This window comes from Ornithorhynchus anatinus, chromosome 20 (genome assembly GCF_004115215.2).
Source record: "Ornithorhynchus anatinus isolate Pmale09 chromosome 20, mOrnAna1.pri.v4, whole genome shotgun sequence".
NCBI classification, from domain to species: domain Eukaryota; kingdom Metazoa; phylum Chordata; class Mammalia; order Monotremata; family Ornithorhynchidae; genus Ornithorhynchus; species Ornithorhynchus anatinus.
In genome coordinates this window covers 11,651,408-11,670,493 of record NC_041747.1, presented here as the reverse complement: position 1 = coordinate 11,670,493, position 19,086 = coordinate 11,651,408, and the positions used below count along the sequence as shown (strand labels likewise).

The 19,086-nt window shown below is 46.9% G+C and overlaps 1 protein-coding gene across 4 annotated transcripts; it reads right to left on the bottom strand.

The window, feature by feature from the left end:
• Positions 1-8,502: 8,502 nt before the first annotated feature.
• Positions 8,503-17,411, bottom strand: TEX29 (testis expressed 29). 4 transcript variants are annotated; one of them, XM_007668672.3, is made up of 6 exons: positions 17,012-17,411; positions 15,908-16,075; positions 11,379-11,489; positions 9,923-9,992; positions 9,406-9,572; positions 8,503-8,768 (listed from the first exon to the last, which is right to left on the bottom strand). In XM_007668672.3, exons 2-6 carry the CDS (start codon positions 15,957-15,959, stop codon positions 8,734-8,736), a joined length of 435 nt encoding a protein of 144 aa, XP_007666862.1. In that variant the 5' UTR covers positions 15,960-16,075; positions 17,012-17,411; the 3' UTR covers positions 8,503-8,733. The 4 variants fall into 4 exon arrangements, with proteins under 4 accessions (XP_007666862.1, XP_028904096.1, XP_007666863.1 ...); XM_029048263.2 differs by lacking the exon at positions 17,012-17,411 and adding an exon at positions 16,307-16,765 and having other exon boundaries at positions 8,503-8,765; XM_007668673.3 differs by lacking the exon at positions 17,012-17,411 and adding an exon at positions 16,307-16,757.
• Positions 17,412-19,086: the final 1,675 nt, after the last annotated feature.

Sequence of the window (19,086 nt, the reverse complement as noted above, 5' to 3'; positions counted from 1 at the left end):
TAATCACTACTGTTTACAGTGATTATAAAGGAATGGAAGATTCTGATGACTCCCATATTCAGAAGCATTAATCCTCGGGTCCAGCTGAAGAGGGAGGGGTAGCGTGTTGAGCTATCAGAGGTGCCAGTGGGAGAATAGAACAGGTAAACATTAGGGGTTTTCATCATCACTAGTGGTATTTACTGAGCTCTTTCTGGGTGCAGAGCACCATACTAAGCGTTTGGGAGAGTCCAATACAACACACTGCTCTTCCCTCATCCTTTAAGCACTTTGCTATTAATCCCACCCCCGGCTCTACAGCACTCCAGATTGAGAAGTCAACCAAAGTCAAGACAGAAAATATCCACGATCCTCCTGGAGGAGCCTCTTAAATCCAATCTGAGTGAAGGAGACTAATAAACCTTCTACATAATGCCGTAGTTGTCATGTCGCTTTTTTGCCTAGCTGGTCTCTCCTCTTCCAATCGATCAATCAATGGTATTTATTGAGAGCTTGGTATGTGCAGAGCACTGTACCTAGCACTTGGGAGACTACAGTACAACAGAATTAGTGGAAATGCTCCCTGCCTATAATGAGTTTAGAGTCTATCAATCAATAGTACTTATTGAGCACTTCCTCTGTGCAGAGCACTGTGGTACAGTAGATAGAACACAGGTCTGGGAGTCAGAAAGTCACGGGTCCTAATCCCAGCTCTGCTTCTAGTCTGCTGTGAGGTCTTGGGCAAGTCACTTCACTTCCCTGTGCCTATCTGTAAAATGGGGATTAAGACTGTGAGCCCTTTGTAGGACGAGAACTGTGTCCAACCTAATTTGCTCAGACCCACCCTAGTGCTTAGTGCAGAGTCTGGCACATGATAAGTGCTTAACAAATACCACAACTATTACTATCATCATCATTATTATTATACTGAATTTAGGAGAGTACAATAGTTTGTAGACACAGTCCAAGCCCAAATTACAGGTAGGGAGAAGAAAGAGGGGTTTAAAGACATGAACATTTCTTTGTCAGACTTCTGGATCCACAGGGAAAATAGAGAATGGCTTTAGGGAGGGAGGAAAGGAATTGACAGCGTGGCTTAGTGGAAAGAGCACGGGCTTGGGAGTCAGGGGTTGTGGGTTCGAATCCCCGCTCCGCCACCTGTCTGCTGTATGGCTTTGGGCAAGTCGCTTCACTTCTCTGTGCCTCAGTACCCTCATCTGAAAAACGGAGATTAAGACTGTGAGCCCCACATGGGACAACCTGATAACCATCTATCGCCCCCAGTGCTTAGAAGAGTGCTTGACACATAGTAAGCGCTTAATAAATATAAGTATTATTATTACTGATGGAAGCCACTGGAATGGGTGGCTCAAGTAGGCTGAAAAATCTCTTCCTCTGGAATTCTTTGAAAGCAGGTTAGATTTACCTCTACTGCCAAGAGTGAGAAAAGTAGGTTCGCCTCTCCTTTCTCTCCTCCCAGTTCCTACCTCTTTCTTCCCTCAGCCCTTCCACCTTGCCAAGGTTTTCACACAATACCTCCCCGCCCTTGACATCCTTCAATCTTGTCTCTCAGTCTCAGTCTCAACACAGGCTTCCTCCGGCTTGCCTTTCATACTCCTTTTTGTTTATCTGGCAGCATTCATTTCACTGCTCAAGCTCACCCTAGTTGCTCTTGCCTCTGTGATTTCTATAAGCATCGAGCTACAATCGCAGGTGAAGATTTGAATTGGTGGGTAAGGATTAATGGGACCAGGTGTCCTGCATCAGATGGGACTGTCATGAAATTCACCTCTCCACTTCTGCCTCTCAAATAGACGCTCCTTCACCTCATCTTCGGCTGAGAGGGTGAGAGTGGCAGTCAGGGTGTAGTTATGGCAGAAAGGGGTTCGACAGCAGAGAACAGCGACAGGAGTAAATACACTCCTCATAGACAGGAAATGTGTCTACCAACTCTGTAGCAAAGCCTAGAGGATAGAGCACGGGCCTGGGAGTCAGAAGGTCCTGGGTTCTAATTTCAACACAGTCATTTGCCTGCTGTGCGGTCGTGGGCAAGTCATTTCACTTCTCTGTACCTCGATGACCTCATCTGTAAAACTCAATCTTATTTATCAAGCGCTTACTGTGCGCAGAGGACTGTACTATGCACTTGTGGAATAAGGCTGTGAGCCCCATGTGGGACACGGACTGCGTCCAACCGGTTTGCTTGTACTTAACCCCAGCGCTCAGTACAGTGTCTGGCACATAATAAGTGCTTAACAAATACCACAGTTGTTATTATTGTAGTGTACAATCCCAAGTGCTTAGTACAGTGCTCTGCACACAGGAAGTGCTCAATAAATATGATTGACTGGGGAAACAGTGGTTGATTTCCAATGTGCTTCTCCATCCATGCAGCCACCATTTTGCTCACATTGGCCTCTGCCACCAACAGGCTTTTTGGAGGAGATGTGCCTTCAACAAGGCTTTAAAGGTAGGGAGAGTAATTATCTCTTGGATATGAGGAGGGTGGGCATTCCAGGCCCAGAGGCAGAACGTGGACAAGAGGTCAGCGGTGAGATAGGCAAGATCAAGGAATAGTGAGAAGGTTAGCAATAGAGAAGTCAAGTTTGCGGGCTGGGTTGTAGTAGGGGAAAAGCCAGGTGAGGCAGGAGGGGCCAAGGGGATTGAGAGCTTTAAAAACTGTGGTCAAGAGTTTCTGTTTGATGCGGAGTCTGTGGAGAGGAGTGGGGAAAGAGCCCCTCACTCATGTCTGGGTGGCTGCCTCTTGCTGCTTTTCCTGCTGCTGCTGCTGCTCTCTGCCAAAAGACTCGATTTCAGAGACGATGCCACGCTAAGTGAATATGTGTTTGTGGCATGAATCTTACTTTTTTGTGAATAAAAAATACACAGAATTTCTCCTTGTCCCACATGGGGCTCACAGTCTTAATCCCCATCTGACAGATGAGGGAACTGAGGTACAGAGAAGTCAAGTGACTTGCCCAAGATCACACGGAAGACGAGCGGGAGAGGCAGGATTGGAACCCAGGTCCTCTGATGCCTAGGCCTGTTCTCTATCCACCAGGCCAAATGCCAAGCGTTTGTGTGGGGGCCTGAGGGGGTCACAACCCTTGCCTGAGTATCTGCTTCTCTCTGGCTTTCCTACTTTCCTCTCCCCCTGGAAGATTTATTCCCTGGAAACTCAGTCCCCACTTCTTCCCTCCCCAGCATCCCACTTACAGTATCTGAAGTTTCGGGACACATCAACACAGCGGAACGATTAATCCTGGGGGAACTGTCTCCTACTTAGCACTGAAACAACTTCAACCCCTCTCGAGCAGCTGAGACGAAATGTGTTGATTTCCAACCTAGAGAAAAGAAAGAAGAAAGCAGGGTTGAATAAAGATCTAAACCGGAGAAAAGAAAGGGTGTTGAACTACAGAAAACCGGAGAAGGTTTTTAAGGTTTCCCTTTGGAGAAAGTTGCAGTGACCGCTTTGGGTATTTGTCTAGAAACGTCTTATTGCCTTCTGATTCCGAGAGTAAGTACCTCATCTCTCCTTTACCTCTAGAGGGCTTTGCATTGTACCACGGCAAAATTAAATAAAGAGGATCCCAAAGAGGACATATCAGCAAGTTCCCTATCTAAAAATAAATCGGCTTTTCTCTGCTCCGTCAGAAGATTAGATTATAGCGTATGCTCTAATGTTTTTATTCTTAGACAACCGAGGACAATGAAAATTATTATATAATCTGTCAGAAGCACTGTGGCCCAATTGTGAGCGAGTATTGTTCCTACACAATGAGACTTGTCTAGTCATTTCCACCATTACAAAAGTACAACAGACTGCTGTAGTAAGAAGGAAAAAACCGAGAACTCTAATAAGGTACTTAAATCCTTGAATACTGAATATGTACCAGCTGCGGTTCTAATGTAGAAATCTGGACTTGGTCCAAGCTCCCCCATAGAATGTATGACCCCAGCTAACACTCATTCTTTCTATCTCCCAGGGATTTTGCAGTTGTAAAATGGAAAATTACTATTTATTTGTTTATTCATTAATTTACCCTATCTGTTAAGCGCTTACTATGTGTCAAGCGCTGGGATAGATACGGTTCAATCAGGTCAGACATAGTCCCTGTCTCGCATTACCTCACAGTCCAAGTAGGAGGGAGAACAGGAATTGAATTCCCATTTTACATTTGAGGAAACTGAGGCCCAGAGAAGTCAAGTGACTTGCCCAAGGTCACCCAACAGAGAAGTGATGGAGCCGGGATTAGAATTCAGGTCCTTTGACTCCCAGGTCCGTGCTCTATCCACTAGGGCCATGTCATTAACCCCAACAGGCAGAAACATTGGCAGGTTTTGTGGGGTAAATAAGGGGAGATAGCAGGAGACCGTTTTCCCAGGCACTTATGTCCCGGGTAGGGGGGGAGAGGGAAGGAGGGTGTATCCTGGTCCAATATTCTCTCTGGAATTCAGAGACTGTGACTTTGGAAAAGCACAGAGGAAATAATTCCAATCTCATTTCCAGGCAGGGCTCGCCACATCAATTGGAAAACAGGAGCCAAGACAGAGTCAAGGTAAAAACACAACTGTGCATTGTTCTGGAGGTAATGGCTTGCATATAGGAGATGAGGAAAGGAATAAAGACAGTTGGAGTCAAGAGTAATTAAGATTCTTCTGTCCTTGGAAGCAAATATAAGGTCTGAGTTAAGGAGAATGGTAGAGGAGGTAAAGCTGGGTGAGAATGTTTGTTTTATCCTGAGGGTTCTGGGATGTCTCCACGTCCTCATTTGAAAGCTCGTCTCTCTGGAACTGTCTTGCGGTACTGGAAAGGCACAGTCATCAGAGAGGTGGAGAAGCGCCTCTTCAAAATCGAATTGCAGGCACGGAAGACAGGTGAGGTAATTAATGCATCTTGGACGGCTGAGAGAAGCCTGGTTTTTGGCTAAATAATTAGACTGTGGATCAAAAATAAAGCCTGTGTGGATAGGAAGGAAATGAGAGCTGGGCTTCTGGGAAGATGGTAAGGAAGGCAAACCCGGCTCACACCTGTTGAAATTTGAGTCCAGAGCCCAGATATCACCCTACTGAGAATTCACCATATACATTGAAAAGCAGCATGGCCTAGTGGATAAAGCCTGGGCCTGGGAGTCAAAAGGACCTGGGTTTCAATCCCGGCCCCACCACTGTTCTGCTGTGTGACCATGGCAAGTCACTTCACTTCTCTGGGCCTCAGTTCCCTCATCTGTAAAATGGGAATTAAGACTGTGAGCCCCAAGTGGGACAGGGACTGTGTCCAATTAGCTTGTATCTACCCCAGAGCCTGGCAAGAGTAAGCACTTAAACACCACAAAAAAAAAATCATCATCTTAGAACTTAATATAGTACTCTGGACACAAAAGGTGGTCTATAATTTTAATGGATGATTAAATGGCCAACTCTGTTGTATTCTCCCAAGCACTTAGTACACTGCACTTCATGCAATAAGTTCTCAATACTGTTGATCATGACAGGTAGCTGTTGAGGGCTGAATGCTTAGTGGCTAGAGCAAGGGCCTGGGAGTCAGAAGATCCTGGGTTCCAATCTCTAACCCTCCAGATGTCTGCTCTGTGACCTTGGGTAAGTCACTTCGCTTCCCCGGGCCTCAGTTACCTCATATGTAAAATGGGGACTAAGAGTGTGAGTCCTACTTGGGACAGGGTCTGTGTCCAATGTGACTAACCTGTACCTACCTCAGAACTTAGAGCAGTGCTTGGCACATACTAAGTGCTCTAGAAGAACCATAATTATGATCGTTATTATGAATCTCACCCAGAACTTTCTCTCCTGAGTCAATGGAAATACCCGGCAGACTGCTTGAGGCTTATTGGATCAGACTCTCAGAAACAGGGACGTTGGGGTTATCAACTGTGATGTGGAGGAGAGTGAGTTCATTGTGGGTAGGGGAACGTGTCTCCCAATACTGCTATATTGTAGTCTACCAAGCACTTAGTACAGAGCTCCGCACACAGTGAGCGCTCAATAAATTCCATTGATTGACTGATCGACTGAGGAGTTCAGTTTTAGACCCGTTGAGCTCGAGGTACTAGTGGAAGATCCAAGGAGAGATGTCTCGGAGAAAGGGAAAATGAGACTACGGAGGAGAGAGATTAGGGTGACATGCGAGGGGGGGAGGGAGGGTTTAGCAGAATTGAGAGAGGACCCATCACAGATTGCCAGGATCTAGTGGTTTTTCAGCATCTCTGCTGCTGCTCAAATGGAAAAATAGTGGGAGCCCTCTGGTGGTGAAAGCTTCCCTCGAAATATTCCCAGCTTTTGTGAGACAGTATCTGGAAAATTTGGAATAATAATAATAACAATAACGTTGGTATTTGTTAAGCACCTACTATGTGCAGAGCACTATTCTAAACTCTGGGGTAAATACAGGGTGATCGGGTTGTCCTACGTGAGGCTCACAATCTTCATCCCCATTTTACAGATGAGGTAACTGAGGCACAGAGAAGTTAAGTGACATGCCCACAGTCACCCAGCTGACAAGTAGAAGAGCCAGGATTCGAACCCGTGACCTCTGACTCCCAAGCCCGAGCTCTTTCCACTGAGCCCTGCTGCTTCCCTGTCATCCTTGGGGAATTGCTTCGGCTCCTTTCTCTTGTGAATGAAGGGATGACCCCAGCATTCTTTTCTTTAAAAAATGCTATTTAATCTTGCTATTTGTTAAGAGCTTACTATGTGCCGAGCACTGTTCTAAGTGCTGGGGTAGACACAGGGGAATCAGGTTGTCCCACGTGGGGCTCACAGTCTTAATCCCCATTTTTACAGATGAGGTAACTGAGGCATTTGCTAAGTGCTTTCTATATGTCAGGCACTGTTCTAAGCTCTGGGGTAGAGACAAGTTATTTGGGCTCTCCCAAGTGCTCACTAAAATGCTCTATACACAGCAGGAACTCCATAAATATGATTATTGATTTATTGATTGACTGAATGAGTTAGGACATGGTCCCTTTTCCACATGGGGCTCACAGTCTAAGCAGGAGGGAGGACTGGTATAAAATCCCCATTGTACAGAGGAGGTAACTGAAGCACAGAGAAGTAAAGTGACTTGCCCAAGGTATACAACAGACAAGTGGAGGAGCCGGGATTAGAACCCAGGTCCTCTGAAACCCAGGCTAGTGCTCTTTCCACTAGGCTTGCATTTATGAACTCTTCGGTGTTTGTCTGAAACACAAGTTTCTTTTTTACCAGGTTGGTTTGGCCTAGAACAGTTCTGCAACAGATCGATTTTATCGGAGGTGTGGGAAGGTACAGAGCAAGGGCTGGCGTTGGGGAGCTGCGCAGGAAAGATGATGAATGGAAATGGAATGAATAGAAGGAGTGTTCCCTAGTGGACAGCGCACGGGCTTGGGAATCAGAAGGAAAACTGCCTTCTCATCCCAGCTCCACCGCTTGCCTGCTGTGCGATGTTGGGCAAGTCACTTCATTTCTCTGGGCCTCACTGATCTCACCTGTAAAATGAAGACTAAGACCGTGAGCCCCTCGTGGGACGGGACTGTGTCCAACCTGATTAGCTTGTATCTACCCCAGGGCTTAGAAAAGTGCTTGACAAACAGTAAGCGCTTAACAGCCCTGAAGTCAATCCGTCTGAGGACGGCTGGTTCTATTCCTCCAATGCTTTTCCCTGTAGCCCCTTCTTCTCTATCCATCAGTGATATTTATTGAGCGCTACTCAGGAGCACCACCCTGATTTCCTACTACAACCCAGCCCGCCCACTTCGCGCCTCTAATGCCAACCTACTCCCTGCATCTCGATCTCGTCTATCTCGTGGCCAGCCTCTCTCCCACGTCCTGCCTCTGGCCTGGAACCTCCTCCCTCTTCGCGTCCGACAGGCCATCTCGATCCCCACCTTTGAAACCTTAATGAAAGCACAATTTCCTCCAAAAGGCCTTCCCAGACTAAGCCCTAATTTCCTGATCTCCCACTCCCCTCTGTGACACCTTTGCACCTTTTATTCACCCCTCCCTCAGCGCTTACATTCATATCCATAATTTATTTATTTCTATTAACGTCTGTGTCCCCCTCTAGACTGCAAGCTTGCCGAGGGCAGCGAATGTGACTTTCAGCTCTGTTACGTTATAGTTTCCCAAGGGCTTACTACAGTGCTCTGCATACAATAATCACTCAATAAATCCCACTGATTGATTGCTTACTGAATGCAGAGCACTGTTCTGAGTACTTGAAAGAGTACAATGTAACAGAGTTGGTGTGGGCAGGGAATGTGTTTTATTGTTATATTGTACTCTCCCAAGTGCTTAGTACAGTGCTCCGCAGAGTAAGCACTCAATAAATATGACTAAATGAACCAGCATTCCCTGTCCATAACAGGCTTACGGGTTTGGAAGCGGAGACATTAACCAATACTAGTCCAGAAGAGTTGCTGTCCTAGAGCTGAAACTGGCTCAAATGGAATTCCGAACGGCCCCTTTATCCCAGACATAACTGATAGTCTGAGCTGATGTCAAATTTCAATCATCCACGAATACACATATCCTGCGCCGTTACCTTTATTCACGTCTCAAATGCCTTCTATCCTTCTTGGAATAAAAACTCCAAGTAAGAAGAAACACAAAACAACCCATAGTTTGGCAAATACATTTTAACCTTTTTCTCTGGCTAGGAATTCAAGTCCATAATACAGATTAGGGGGCAAGTTCCCAGCCCATGATTCCATTTAATTCTCTGTTCTATTCTCTGTTGACTTCTTGCTGCCATCTAGCTTATTCATCTTCCTCCTCTTTCTCGTCACTTTCTTCTGAAATAAAGAGATGGCGGTGTAAGTTGGGCAAACGGCATAAAATGGGCTGATGGAAACTTAGAACGCAATCATCAGGAAACACGGGCATTTCCGTCACATCCTCTGGTCGAGATGATTATTCGATACTGAGTGGGGGAATCTCAATAAATAGCATAGAGGTGTGCACCGACTGAATTGGTCACGAGTTTGAGGATTATTTTTTGACTTTAGGTACTCTTTTTTGGTTTGGTTGGGTTTTTCTAATGGCATCTGTTAAGCGCTTTACTATGTGCTGGATACTATACTAAGTGCTAGGGTAGATACAAGCTAAACAGATTGGACACATTCCATGTCCCACGTGGGGCTCACAGTCTGAATCCCCATTTTCCAGATGAGAGAACTGAGGCCCAGAGAAGTGAAGTGACCGGCTAAAGGCCACACAGCAGACAGGTGTCAGAGCAAGGGTTAGAACCCAGGTCCTTCGGACTCCCAGGTCCCTGCTCTTTCCATTAGGGCAACACTGCCTCAGAGCAGGAATGCTATGTATTCAGCTCCTTCTTGGTGTTAAGTACCATCCTACGTACAGGGGTGCACAAAAAATGAACAAATTCAGAGCCAATCCGATCGACCTGGGTTCTCAAACAACGACACCTGCCTTGGCTTTCATTGTCATCATCTTCGTGTGTTTCTGTGTTGTCTTGGGGCTTGGCTTCCTTCCGTTCCTTCAGGCTTTTGGTATCTCTCTCTTGAGGTGTGACTACGGGAGCTACTGCCTGCTGATGTTTTTGAGCCATTCTCTTCCTTCTTTTCTCTTGCCAGAATCTAGCAGGAAAAGTATTTGATTCCCATCGCAGAAATCAAAGGCAGAATCAGCCTCTACAGCACGCTACCGCTCTAACCCAGGCAGAGTTTGGCTTTCTGCTGGAAATTTTCCTTCTGCATCAGGGTTTTGAAATTTTCAACAGCCCTCTTCAAGCAGTTAAACAATCAGAGGCATTAAACTGGGACATAAACCCAGAAGCTTTTCCTCAAGCTGCAGGATAAATTCCACGCTCCTGACAAACAAGTCCACTTCCTATTTTCAGTTTTTCTTTCATAAAAATAAAAACTAACTTTAAAAGAAATCAGATCTTCCTCTTTGGACCATGAGCATGGAGGGGGAATTCACTTACCCGAAGGCTACAAAGCACAAGAAGAATCCCAAGATGACAACTATCAAGATGGTGAACAAGGAAACGTACTCTGGGGAGGGAAATGGGAGATGTCTTTTTATCACCCTCAGAAGGGAGAGGAATGGAACGATTCCTCGCAGAGAATGGGTTAACCCTCCTTCACACCCATTTTCACCCTCCACCCACCCCGACTTCTCCTGCATCAGCCACCACACATTAATAGCATCCTCTGCAGTCCCTCCTCTTTCAAATTCCAACACCCCCACCCTGAAAACTCACTCCTTCCAGTAACTGAAGCAGTGTGGCCTACTAGACAGAACATGGGCCTGACAGCCAGAAGGACCTGTGTTCTAATCCCGACCCCGCCACTTGTCAGCTGTTTGACCTCTGGCAAGTCACTTTACTTCTTATTTAATGTCTGTCTCAAGCTCGTTATGGGCAGGGAACGTGTCTGCTAATTCTGTTGTATGGTACTCTCTGGAGTGTTTAGTTCAGTATCTACCCCAGCACTTAGAACAGTGATCGACATATAGTAAGTGCTTAACACATATTATTATAATTAACAAAAAACATTTGAACCTGAAGTGTAGAACTTAAGCCCCAGAGAGAAACCATCAAATTCAAAATCAAGCTACTGGACGTTTTGCCGTGAAATAAACTCCCCGCTCTAAACCAGAGGGACAGAATGAGGATACCAGGTGGTGTCAGAAAAGCAGACTGCACAGTTCGAAATCCCGATTTTCTCATTCAATACCAGAGCTCATTTCCTAGTTCAGATCCCTAATAATACAGACTGTGGCAAAATCCAGGCAATGTGCACTTCAAAACCTGCCAATTTAAGAACTGGGTGAAAGGTTTTCATAACAAGGAATTATGTGCACAATGAACTCAAGATACCCTGTCACTGAGTGCTACTATTTCTACAGCACAAAATTAATTCCCCTAAATTAAACTGCCTGAACAAGAGGGATGTCAAAGACAAGGAAACATTTTAGGGCATATTAAAACCCACTAGAACTAGGGTATTCTCCTCAGCCCCTACCCGCGTGTGACTCAATCCCGATCTACTGAGGTGAGAAGTAGTGTGGTACAATGGTTAGAGCATGGGCCTGGGCATCAGAATGATTTAGGTTCTAATCCAACACTGCCACTCGTCTGCTGTGTGACCTTGGACAAGTCACTTCACTTCTCTGTGCCTCAGTTACCTCAGCTGCAAAATGAGGATGAAGAATGGAAGCCCCATGTGGGACACGGACTGTGTACAACCCGATTTGCTTGTAACCACCCCAGTGCTTAATGCAGTGCCTGGCACATAGTAAGTTTTTTTTAACAAATACCACAATTATTATTATTACTAGTAGTAAGCACTCGATAGATGCTATTGATTGGTTGAGTGAGCGATACTGTCTCTATCCCAACCCCTGCTTCCTGGCAGGCTGCAGACCAGGATACTCACTTGGAATCGCTTTCCTCAAGCACAACTGCTTCTGAAAGCAGCACTTGAGCTCGATACATTTGTCTCGCGACACATTCTCCTGGCATATTTCCGAGAGGGGAACATCGCACACTGTGGATGAAACAGGTTGAAAGTCTGTAATCTTCCATACAAGTCTCACTCCACCCAGTGGTTTTTAATTTAATTTTAGAGGAAGCAGTTAGGGGATTGGTGAGGGTTGGGTTTTTTTTTCTTTGTGGGGTTCTTTTTTTTTTTTTTGGTAATTATGCATCCTACCAATCTCATTGAGAAACTAAGATCTGGAATGAATTCAGTTTCTGAATCAAATAATGTCATGTTAATTATACAGAATAATCCAGGGTTCTGACATGATTAAGAAGATAATATAGTTCAGCTAAGGGATATGCCAAGCCCAGTCCTGGGAGAGGAGGAAACCAAAAACAGAGCTCTATTACAATAGAAATTTGGAGATTTGATTTGTAATGTGTAATTAGCTCTTATTTGAGCCTGTTAGAGTGAAAATGATCAGGAGGAGCTGCGGATTATTTCCACGTCTTAACTCTGGGTCAGAGAGACAGGAAGTTCTACTGCCACTTGGACAAGAAAGAGTGAAGATGATAAATTGGCAACCATCCTAAAAATGGTAAATGTCCTAAGTTCATTGTGGGCAGGGAATGTGCCTGGTTTTGGTTATGCTGTAGTCTCCCAAGCACTTAGTACAGTGCTCTGCCCACAGTAAGCGCTCAATAAATAGGACTGACTTAATGAATACCAGAAAATCAAGTCAGGCACAGACCCTGTCCCATGAGGGGCTCATGGTATAAGTAGGAGGGAAAAAGGCTTTTAATCCCCATTTTACAGAGGAGGAAACTGAGGTACCAAGAAGTTAGGGGACTCACCCAAGGTCACCAGGCAGACAAGTGACAGAGTTGGGCTAGAACGCAGGTCTTTGGATCCCCTGGCCCCTAACTCTTCTCACTAGGCTCACCGCAGCAAGCAATGAGGTAAGCGCATCAAACGAGACTGAGTCACTTCTTGGCAAAAGACTGTTTTCGGTCCTGCTTGCAAGTTAAACATTCCATCCAGAAAGATGGACTGGGAAATAGACCTTGGATGACTAATGGAGAGCATCCTGAAGCGCTCATTTGCTGTGACCTTGGCCAAGTCCCTTCACTTCTCTGGGCCTCAATAAACTCGTCTGTAAACTGGGGAGTAAAACCATGAGCCCCATGTGGGAAATGGACTGCCTCCAACCCCACTAGCCTCTTCCCCTGTTGACTGCAAGCTCAATGTGGGCAGGGAATATGTCCATTTACTGTTGTATCATACTCTCCCAAGAGCTGAGTACAGTGCTCTGCACACAGTAAGCGCTCAATAAATGACAAACGGTATCTACCCCAGTGCCTAGCACAGTGCCTTGCACAGTGAAAGTGCTTAACAAATGTCATTTTAAAAAAATGAAGTAGAAACCTCACCGCCCTGTTAGAGTAGCTCTGATTAAGGTCAGTCTCCCCCTCTAGTCTGGAAGCTTCTTTTGGGCAGGGAAGATGTCTAGCAATTCTGCTGCACTGTACTCTTCCGAGTGTCTAGGACAGTGTTCTGCACACAGTAAGTGCTCCATAAATAGAGTAAAATCTGTAAGCACTTAAAAATACCATAATTAGTATTATTACTATTATTGTGATTTTCACTACTGCGAAGTCAATCGAGGGGGTGGGTGTGATTGTGTCCAACCCGATTAGCTTTACTGCCCCAGCACTTAGAGCAGTGCCTGGCACATAGTAAGTACTTAACAAATGCCATAATTATTATTACTAATTATTATTATTACTGCTTCTGAATTCCCTTCCTGAAGCATCCTGTCCTAAGTTTCTTAAGTTGTCTTGTTTTTGTCTGAGTCCCCCAATTAGACTGTAAGCCGGTCAAAGGGCAGGGATCGTCTCTATCTGTTGCCGAATTGTACATTCCAAGCACTTAGTACAGCACTCTGCACATAGTAAGTGCTCAATAAATACTACTGAATGAACGAATGAATTTACTTTCACTTATTATTATTACACCATCTGACTACGGCTTCATCTTGGGAATTGATTTAGGTTCATAATCAAAGTGTGAGCTGAGGCCTGCCGGTGCTTGATATGTGGGCAGCGAATGTCACTTTTTAGTGTGGAACTGTAATTTCCCAAGTGCTCAGCACAGTGCTCTGCACACAGCATTCAATAAATATGAATGAATTTCCTGTTGCTTTCAGTGCCTCGGTTTCCCCATCTGGGCAACTGGGAGGCTGCTCTTTCTCTCCCTTTAGGAACAAGGATCCTGAGCCTTTGCAATAATCATTATTATTATTATTATTGCTATTATTACCATGCTGACCAAAGAGGAAGCCCCAGTGGCACACGGGAATGGTTTTTCTTCACAATAGGCACCAGGGGGAAACCTCCAACAGCACATCATTCATATTTATTAAGCACTTACTATGTGTAGAGCACTGTACTAAACGGTTGGGTAAGAACAACAGAACAACAGTGACAATCCCTGCCCACAACCAGAGCACGATCTAGACTCATAATCTGCATCAGTTGCTGGTTCGGGCCTAAGGGTGGGGCCCATGGACGGGCTAATTGAGGCTAATCAATCATATTTATTGAGCGCTCTCTGTGTGCAGAGCACTGTACTAAGTGCTTGGGAGAGTACAATACGATAGAGTTGGCAGATATCTTCCCTGCCTCTAAGAAGCTTACCGTCTAGAGGGGCATTAAGATCAATAAATAAATTCCAGATATAGATATAATAAATGCTGTGCAGCAGAGGGGTGAATAAAAGGTGCAAATCCAAATGCGAGGGTGACCCAGGGGAAAGTGTCCTGTTGGTCTTATGCTGGTAAGTCATTCAGAGAAGCACTGTGGCTTAGTGGAAAGATCACGGGCTTGGGAGTCACAGGTCATGGGTTCTAATCTGGCCTCTGCCACTTGTTAGCTGTGTGACTTTGGGCAAGCCACTTAACCTCACTGTGCCTCAGTTCCCTCATCTGTAAAATGAGGTAATTTACAGTGTGGGTCCCACGTGGCACAACCCGATTACCTTGGATCTACCCAGTGCTTAGAACAGTGCTTGGGCTTAAATACCATTATTATTATTACAAATTAACAATAAACACACACATTGCTGACAGCTTGTGGTTAAAGAGTACTCAACAACAAATTAAGCTCCAAGAAAAAAATGTTCACAGCTATTTTATTAGATGAAAACCCACATTTAACAGACAGGACGGTGCTCTGAGCTCAATATGCCTAAGGGGCATGTCTTTGTGGATAGAGCACGGACCTGGGAGTCAGGTCAGGGGTTCTAATCGTGGCTCTGCCACTTGTCTGCGGTGTGACCTTGGGCAAGTCACTTTACTTCTCTGTACCTCGGTGACCTCATCTGGAAAATGGGGAGGGAGACTGTGAGCCCCACGTGGGACAGGGACTGTATCCAACCCGATTTGCTTGTAACCACCTCGGGGCATAATAATAATAATGTTGGTATTTCCTGTGGGCAAGTCACTTAACTTCTCTGTGCCTCAGTTCCCTCATCTGTAAAATGGGGATTAAGACTGTGAGCCCCACGTGGGACAACCTGATTCCCCTGTGTCTACCCCAGCGCTTAGAACAGTGCTCGGCACATAGTAAGCGCTTAACAAATACCAACATTATTATTATTAAGTGCTTACTATGTGCAGAGCACTGTTCTAAGCCCTGGGGTAGACACAGGGGAATCAGGTTGTCCCACGTGGGGCTCACAGTCTTAATCTCCATTTTACAGATGAGGTAACTGAGGTACAGAGAAGTGACTTGCCCACAGTCACACAGCTGACAAGTGGCGGAGATGGGATTCGAACCCATGACCTCGGACTCCAAAGCCCGGGCTCTTTGCACTGAGCCACGCTGATACAGCCCCTGGCATATAGTAAGCGCTTAATAAATGCCACAATTATTATTATACCCCTGCTTGATTCTCCCTCCCATAGCCCAGACTGGAAGAGTACTTGAAACTCTCCAGGTGCCATCCTTGCCCTGTAGCCATCAGCTAATGGTCCAGGAAAACCGTGGGTCAGGAAAACGCCTTCTGTTGCCTACCTTTATTCATTCAATCGTATTTATTGAACGCTTACTGTGTGCAAAGCACTGTACTAAGCGCCTGGAAAGTGCAATTTGGCAAGAGAGATCATCACTACCCAACAATAGGCTCACAGTCACTACTAAGTTACACAGTTACTACTACTAAGCTACTCACCGTGGCTTAGAGGAAAGAGCACGGGCTTGGAAGTCAGGGGTCGTGGGTTCTAATCCCACCCCTGCCACTTTCATCAGCTGCGTGACTTTGGGCAAGCCGCTTCACTTCCCTGTGCCTCAGTTCCCTCAACTGGGGACGAGGCCTGTGAGGCCCACGTGGGGCAACCTGATGACCTTGGCCCTACCCCAGCGCTGAGCACAGTGCTGGTCACATTGTAAAAGCTTAACAAACACGGCTATCGTTCTTCTTATTACCTGCAAATCCCTTGAGCAGAGGGTTGGCTGCTTTCTGTCGCAACGTCGGCATGTGGAACTGAGGCCTGGGGAGGAGTCTGGCAGATGCCCTGCAAACCTCAGGACACCAAGGAGGTCCAGGGCCTGCGTCCCGGCCACTTCTACTGACGTCTGCCCAGTCAGAAATGTCTGGGGAAGACAAGGCCTGGTCGATTTTGCCACTCTGCTGGACCAGTTAAAAGTTTTCACCCCCTCGGGGGGTTTCCCCTTCCCCTCCTCAGGTTTGTGCCCTGGGGCAGTTGGGGGAGCAATGTCTGGTCTGCAACCCAGAATCCCCTGCGGCCTTGGGGCAGCCCCAGGTGGCTTCCAACCTCTTAGCCCGGCCTAAAGGCGGTTTTTCCCCACTGTTCCTTGCCCTACCTGGCTCCAAATGGCGGTCTGGGTTGAGCCTCGCCGAGGGGAGGGGAGAGAGAGATGCAAACCGCTTCGTCCCCGCTGCCTATAGCGCAGTAAAGGGGCTGCTCCCCCAACCAGGCCCATGGCGCCAAGATGGCGGACCAGGCCACGAGGAGATCAACCGACCGTTGGAGGCGGGACTAAAAGGCCGACTTGGCGCCCGTCCGCCAATGAGAAGCCGCGGAGCCTGACGGACGGCGCGGCGGACCAATGAGGGCTCGCTCCTGTGGGCGCGGCTTCGGGAGGGCCAAGGGGAGCTGCCTGGGTCAGCCAGGGGTGGGCCTAATGGATGTCTTAAATCCTCGGGGAAGCAGCCAGCGCTCAGTACATAGATAGTTCCATCGCGCTTTACACAGTGCCTGGAGTGGCGGTCCTGTGCTAATCCTCCTCTGCCGCCCACTTGCTGCATGGCTTCTCTCTGCCTCAGTTCTCTCATCTGCAAAATGGGGAGTTCTCCCTCCTACTTAGATTGTGAGCCCCAATGATTGTTCATCTACCCCAGCACTCAGAACAGTCCGTGGCACATAGTAAGCAATTAATACCACAATTATTTATTCTTCCTAACACTTGGTCCTGTGAGGTAGCGTTCCCTGTCTCTCCTTCCATGGAGGGGAGTGGGATTAAAGGTGCCTGATTTAAACTGGGGTGTTTGTCGTCTCTACGCCTCACCAGAAGTGGCAGCAGGAGGGTCCAAAACGTAGCCTCAGCAGGGGTCTTCCCAAGCTCCTCTCCCACTGAGGAACTGCGAAGGCTCCCTCTGCGGGGCTTGGATTCGTGACATCACAGAGGGGAATGTTTGAGGAGCCCTACCAGGATGAGCAGTGGAGACTGCATGGAAGCTCCTTGGGGGCAGGGGGTGTGCCCGCTATTGCTGTGGGACTGTACCCTCCCAACCGCTCAGTACAGTGCTCTGCATAAACTAAGCGTTCAATCAATACCACCAATCGATTAAGCATCTCCCAGGTGGCCCCCGGGAGGACGTAGACACGGCCCCAGCCTTGACCAGTGTGTCTCAGTGCTGTGAGAATAACCGTGGCATTTGTTAGGCACTTAGCATGTACCAGGCGCTGTACTCGGTGGAAAGAGCTCGGGCTTGGGAGTCAGAGGTCGTGGGTTCAAAACCCAGCTCTGCCACTTGTCAGCTGTGTGACTGTGGGCAAGTCACTTCACTTCTCTGGGCCTCAGTTCCCTCATCTGTAAAATGGGGATTGTGAGCCTCACGTGGGACAACCTGATTACCTTGTATCTACCCCAGCGCTTGGAACAGTGCTCGGCACATAGTAAGTGCTTAAAAAATACCAACATTATTATTATTATTACTAAGCTGTGTGGCCTAGTGAAAGGAGCCCAGGCTTGAGATTCAGAGGACCTGGGTTCTACTCCCAGCTCTGCCACCTACTTGCTGCATGGCTTCTCTGTGCTTCAGTTCTCTCATCTGCAAAATGGGGTCTGTTCTCCCTCCTACTTAGATTATGAGCCCCATGTGACACCCAATGATCTTTTATCTACCCCAGCACTCAGAACAGTCCGTGGCACATAGTAAGCGCTTAACAAATACCACAATTATCATTTATTATTCCTAACACTTGGTCCTGTGAGGTTGAGCACGCTCCCCGTCTCTCCTTCCATGGACCATGTTGATGCCACTTCAGTTGGAGGGGGCCTGTGGTTGGCAGAGTGGATAAATCACGGGACTGGGAGTCAGAAGGTCATGGGTTCTAATCCCAGCCCCGCCACTTGTCTGCTGTTGACCTTGGTCAAGTCACTTCTCTAGGCCTCAGGTCCCTCATCTATAAAATGGGGACTGAGACCGCTGGGCCCACGCGGGACAGAGACTGTGTCCAACCCCATTTGCTTGCATCCACCTCAGCTTTCAGTACAGTGCCCGGCACGTAGTAAGCACTTAATACATTTATATTATTATTTAGCACAGACAAGAGTTAAACAGCTCTCCCTTCCACTTTGGCAAAGCTGTCCTAGCCACAAGGCTGAAACAGGGAAATGCCATTGACTACAGACAGTGATGTTTGATGTATGTGTAGATGTCCCGGAACTGCTGCTTGTTTCTAAGAATAGAGAGCTAGTTTTCTAAATATGTAACTTTATATATACTCTAGAGACTCTAGGGAAACAGCATGGAAGAGTGGATAGAGCATGGAGCTGGGTGCAGAAGGACCTAGGTTCTGATCCTAGCTCCACGACTTGTCTGTTGGGTGGCCATGGGCAAGTCACATCACTTCTCTGGGCCTTGGTGACCTCATCTGTATAATGGGGATTAAGATCGTGAGCCCCATGTGGGACATGGACTGTGTCCAACCTGATTATCTTGCATCTTCCCCAGTGCTGAGAACAGTGCCTGGCACATAGTAAACCCTTAACAAACACCATTCAAAATAGAAAGGGGCAAGGATCCAGAAGGAAACAGAGTAAGGAACTGGGAATCCCTGAAAATACATCTCAGCAGGAGAAACTAAAGCATCCCAGCATGGGGTAGGGAAGCAGCGTGGCCTAGAGGAAAGAGAACACAGCTGGAAGTCAGGAGACCTGGGTTCTGATCCTGATTCCATTTGCCTGCTGTGTGACCTTAGGCATGTCACTTAATTTCTCTGTGTCTCAGTTCCCTCCTCAGTAAAATGTTCTTCCCCTTTACCCCACCCCATCTGAGACCATGGGAGGAGGGACTTGGATCTAATTGCATTTTACCTCCCCCAGTGTTCATTCATTCATTCAATAGTATTTATTGA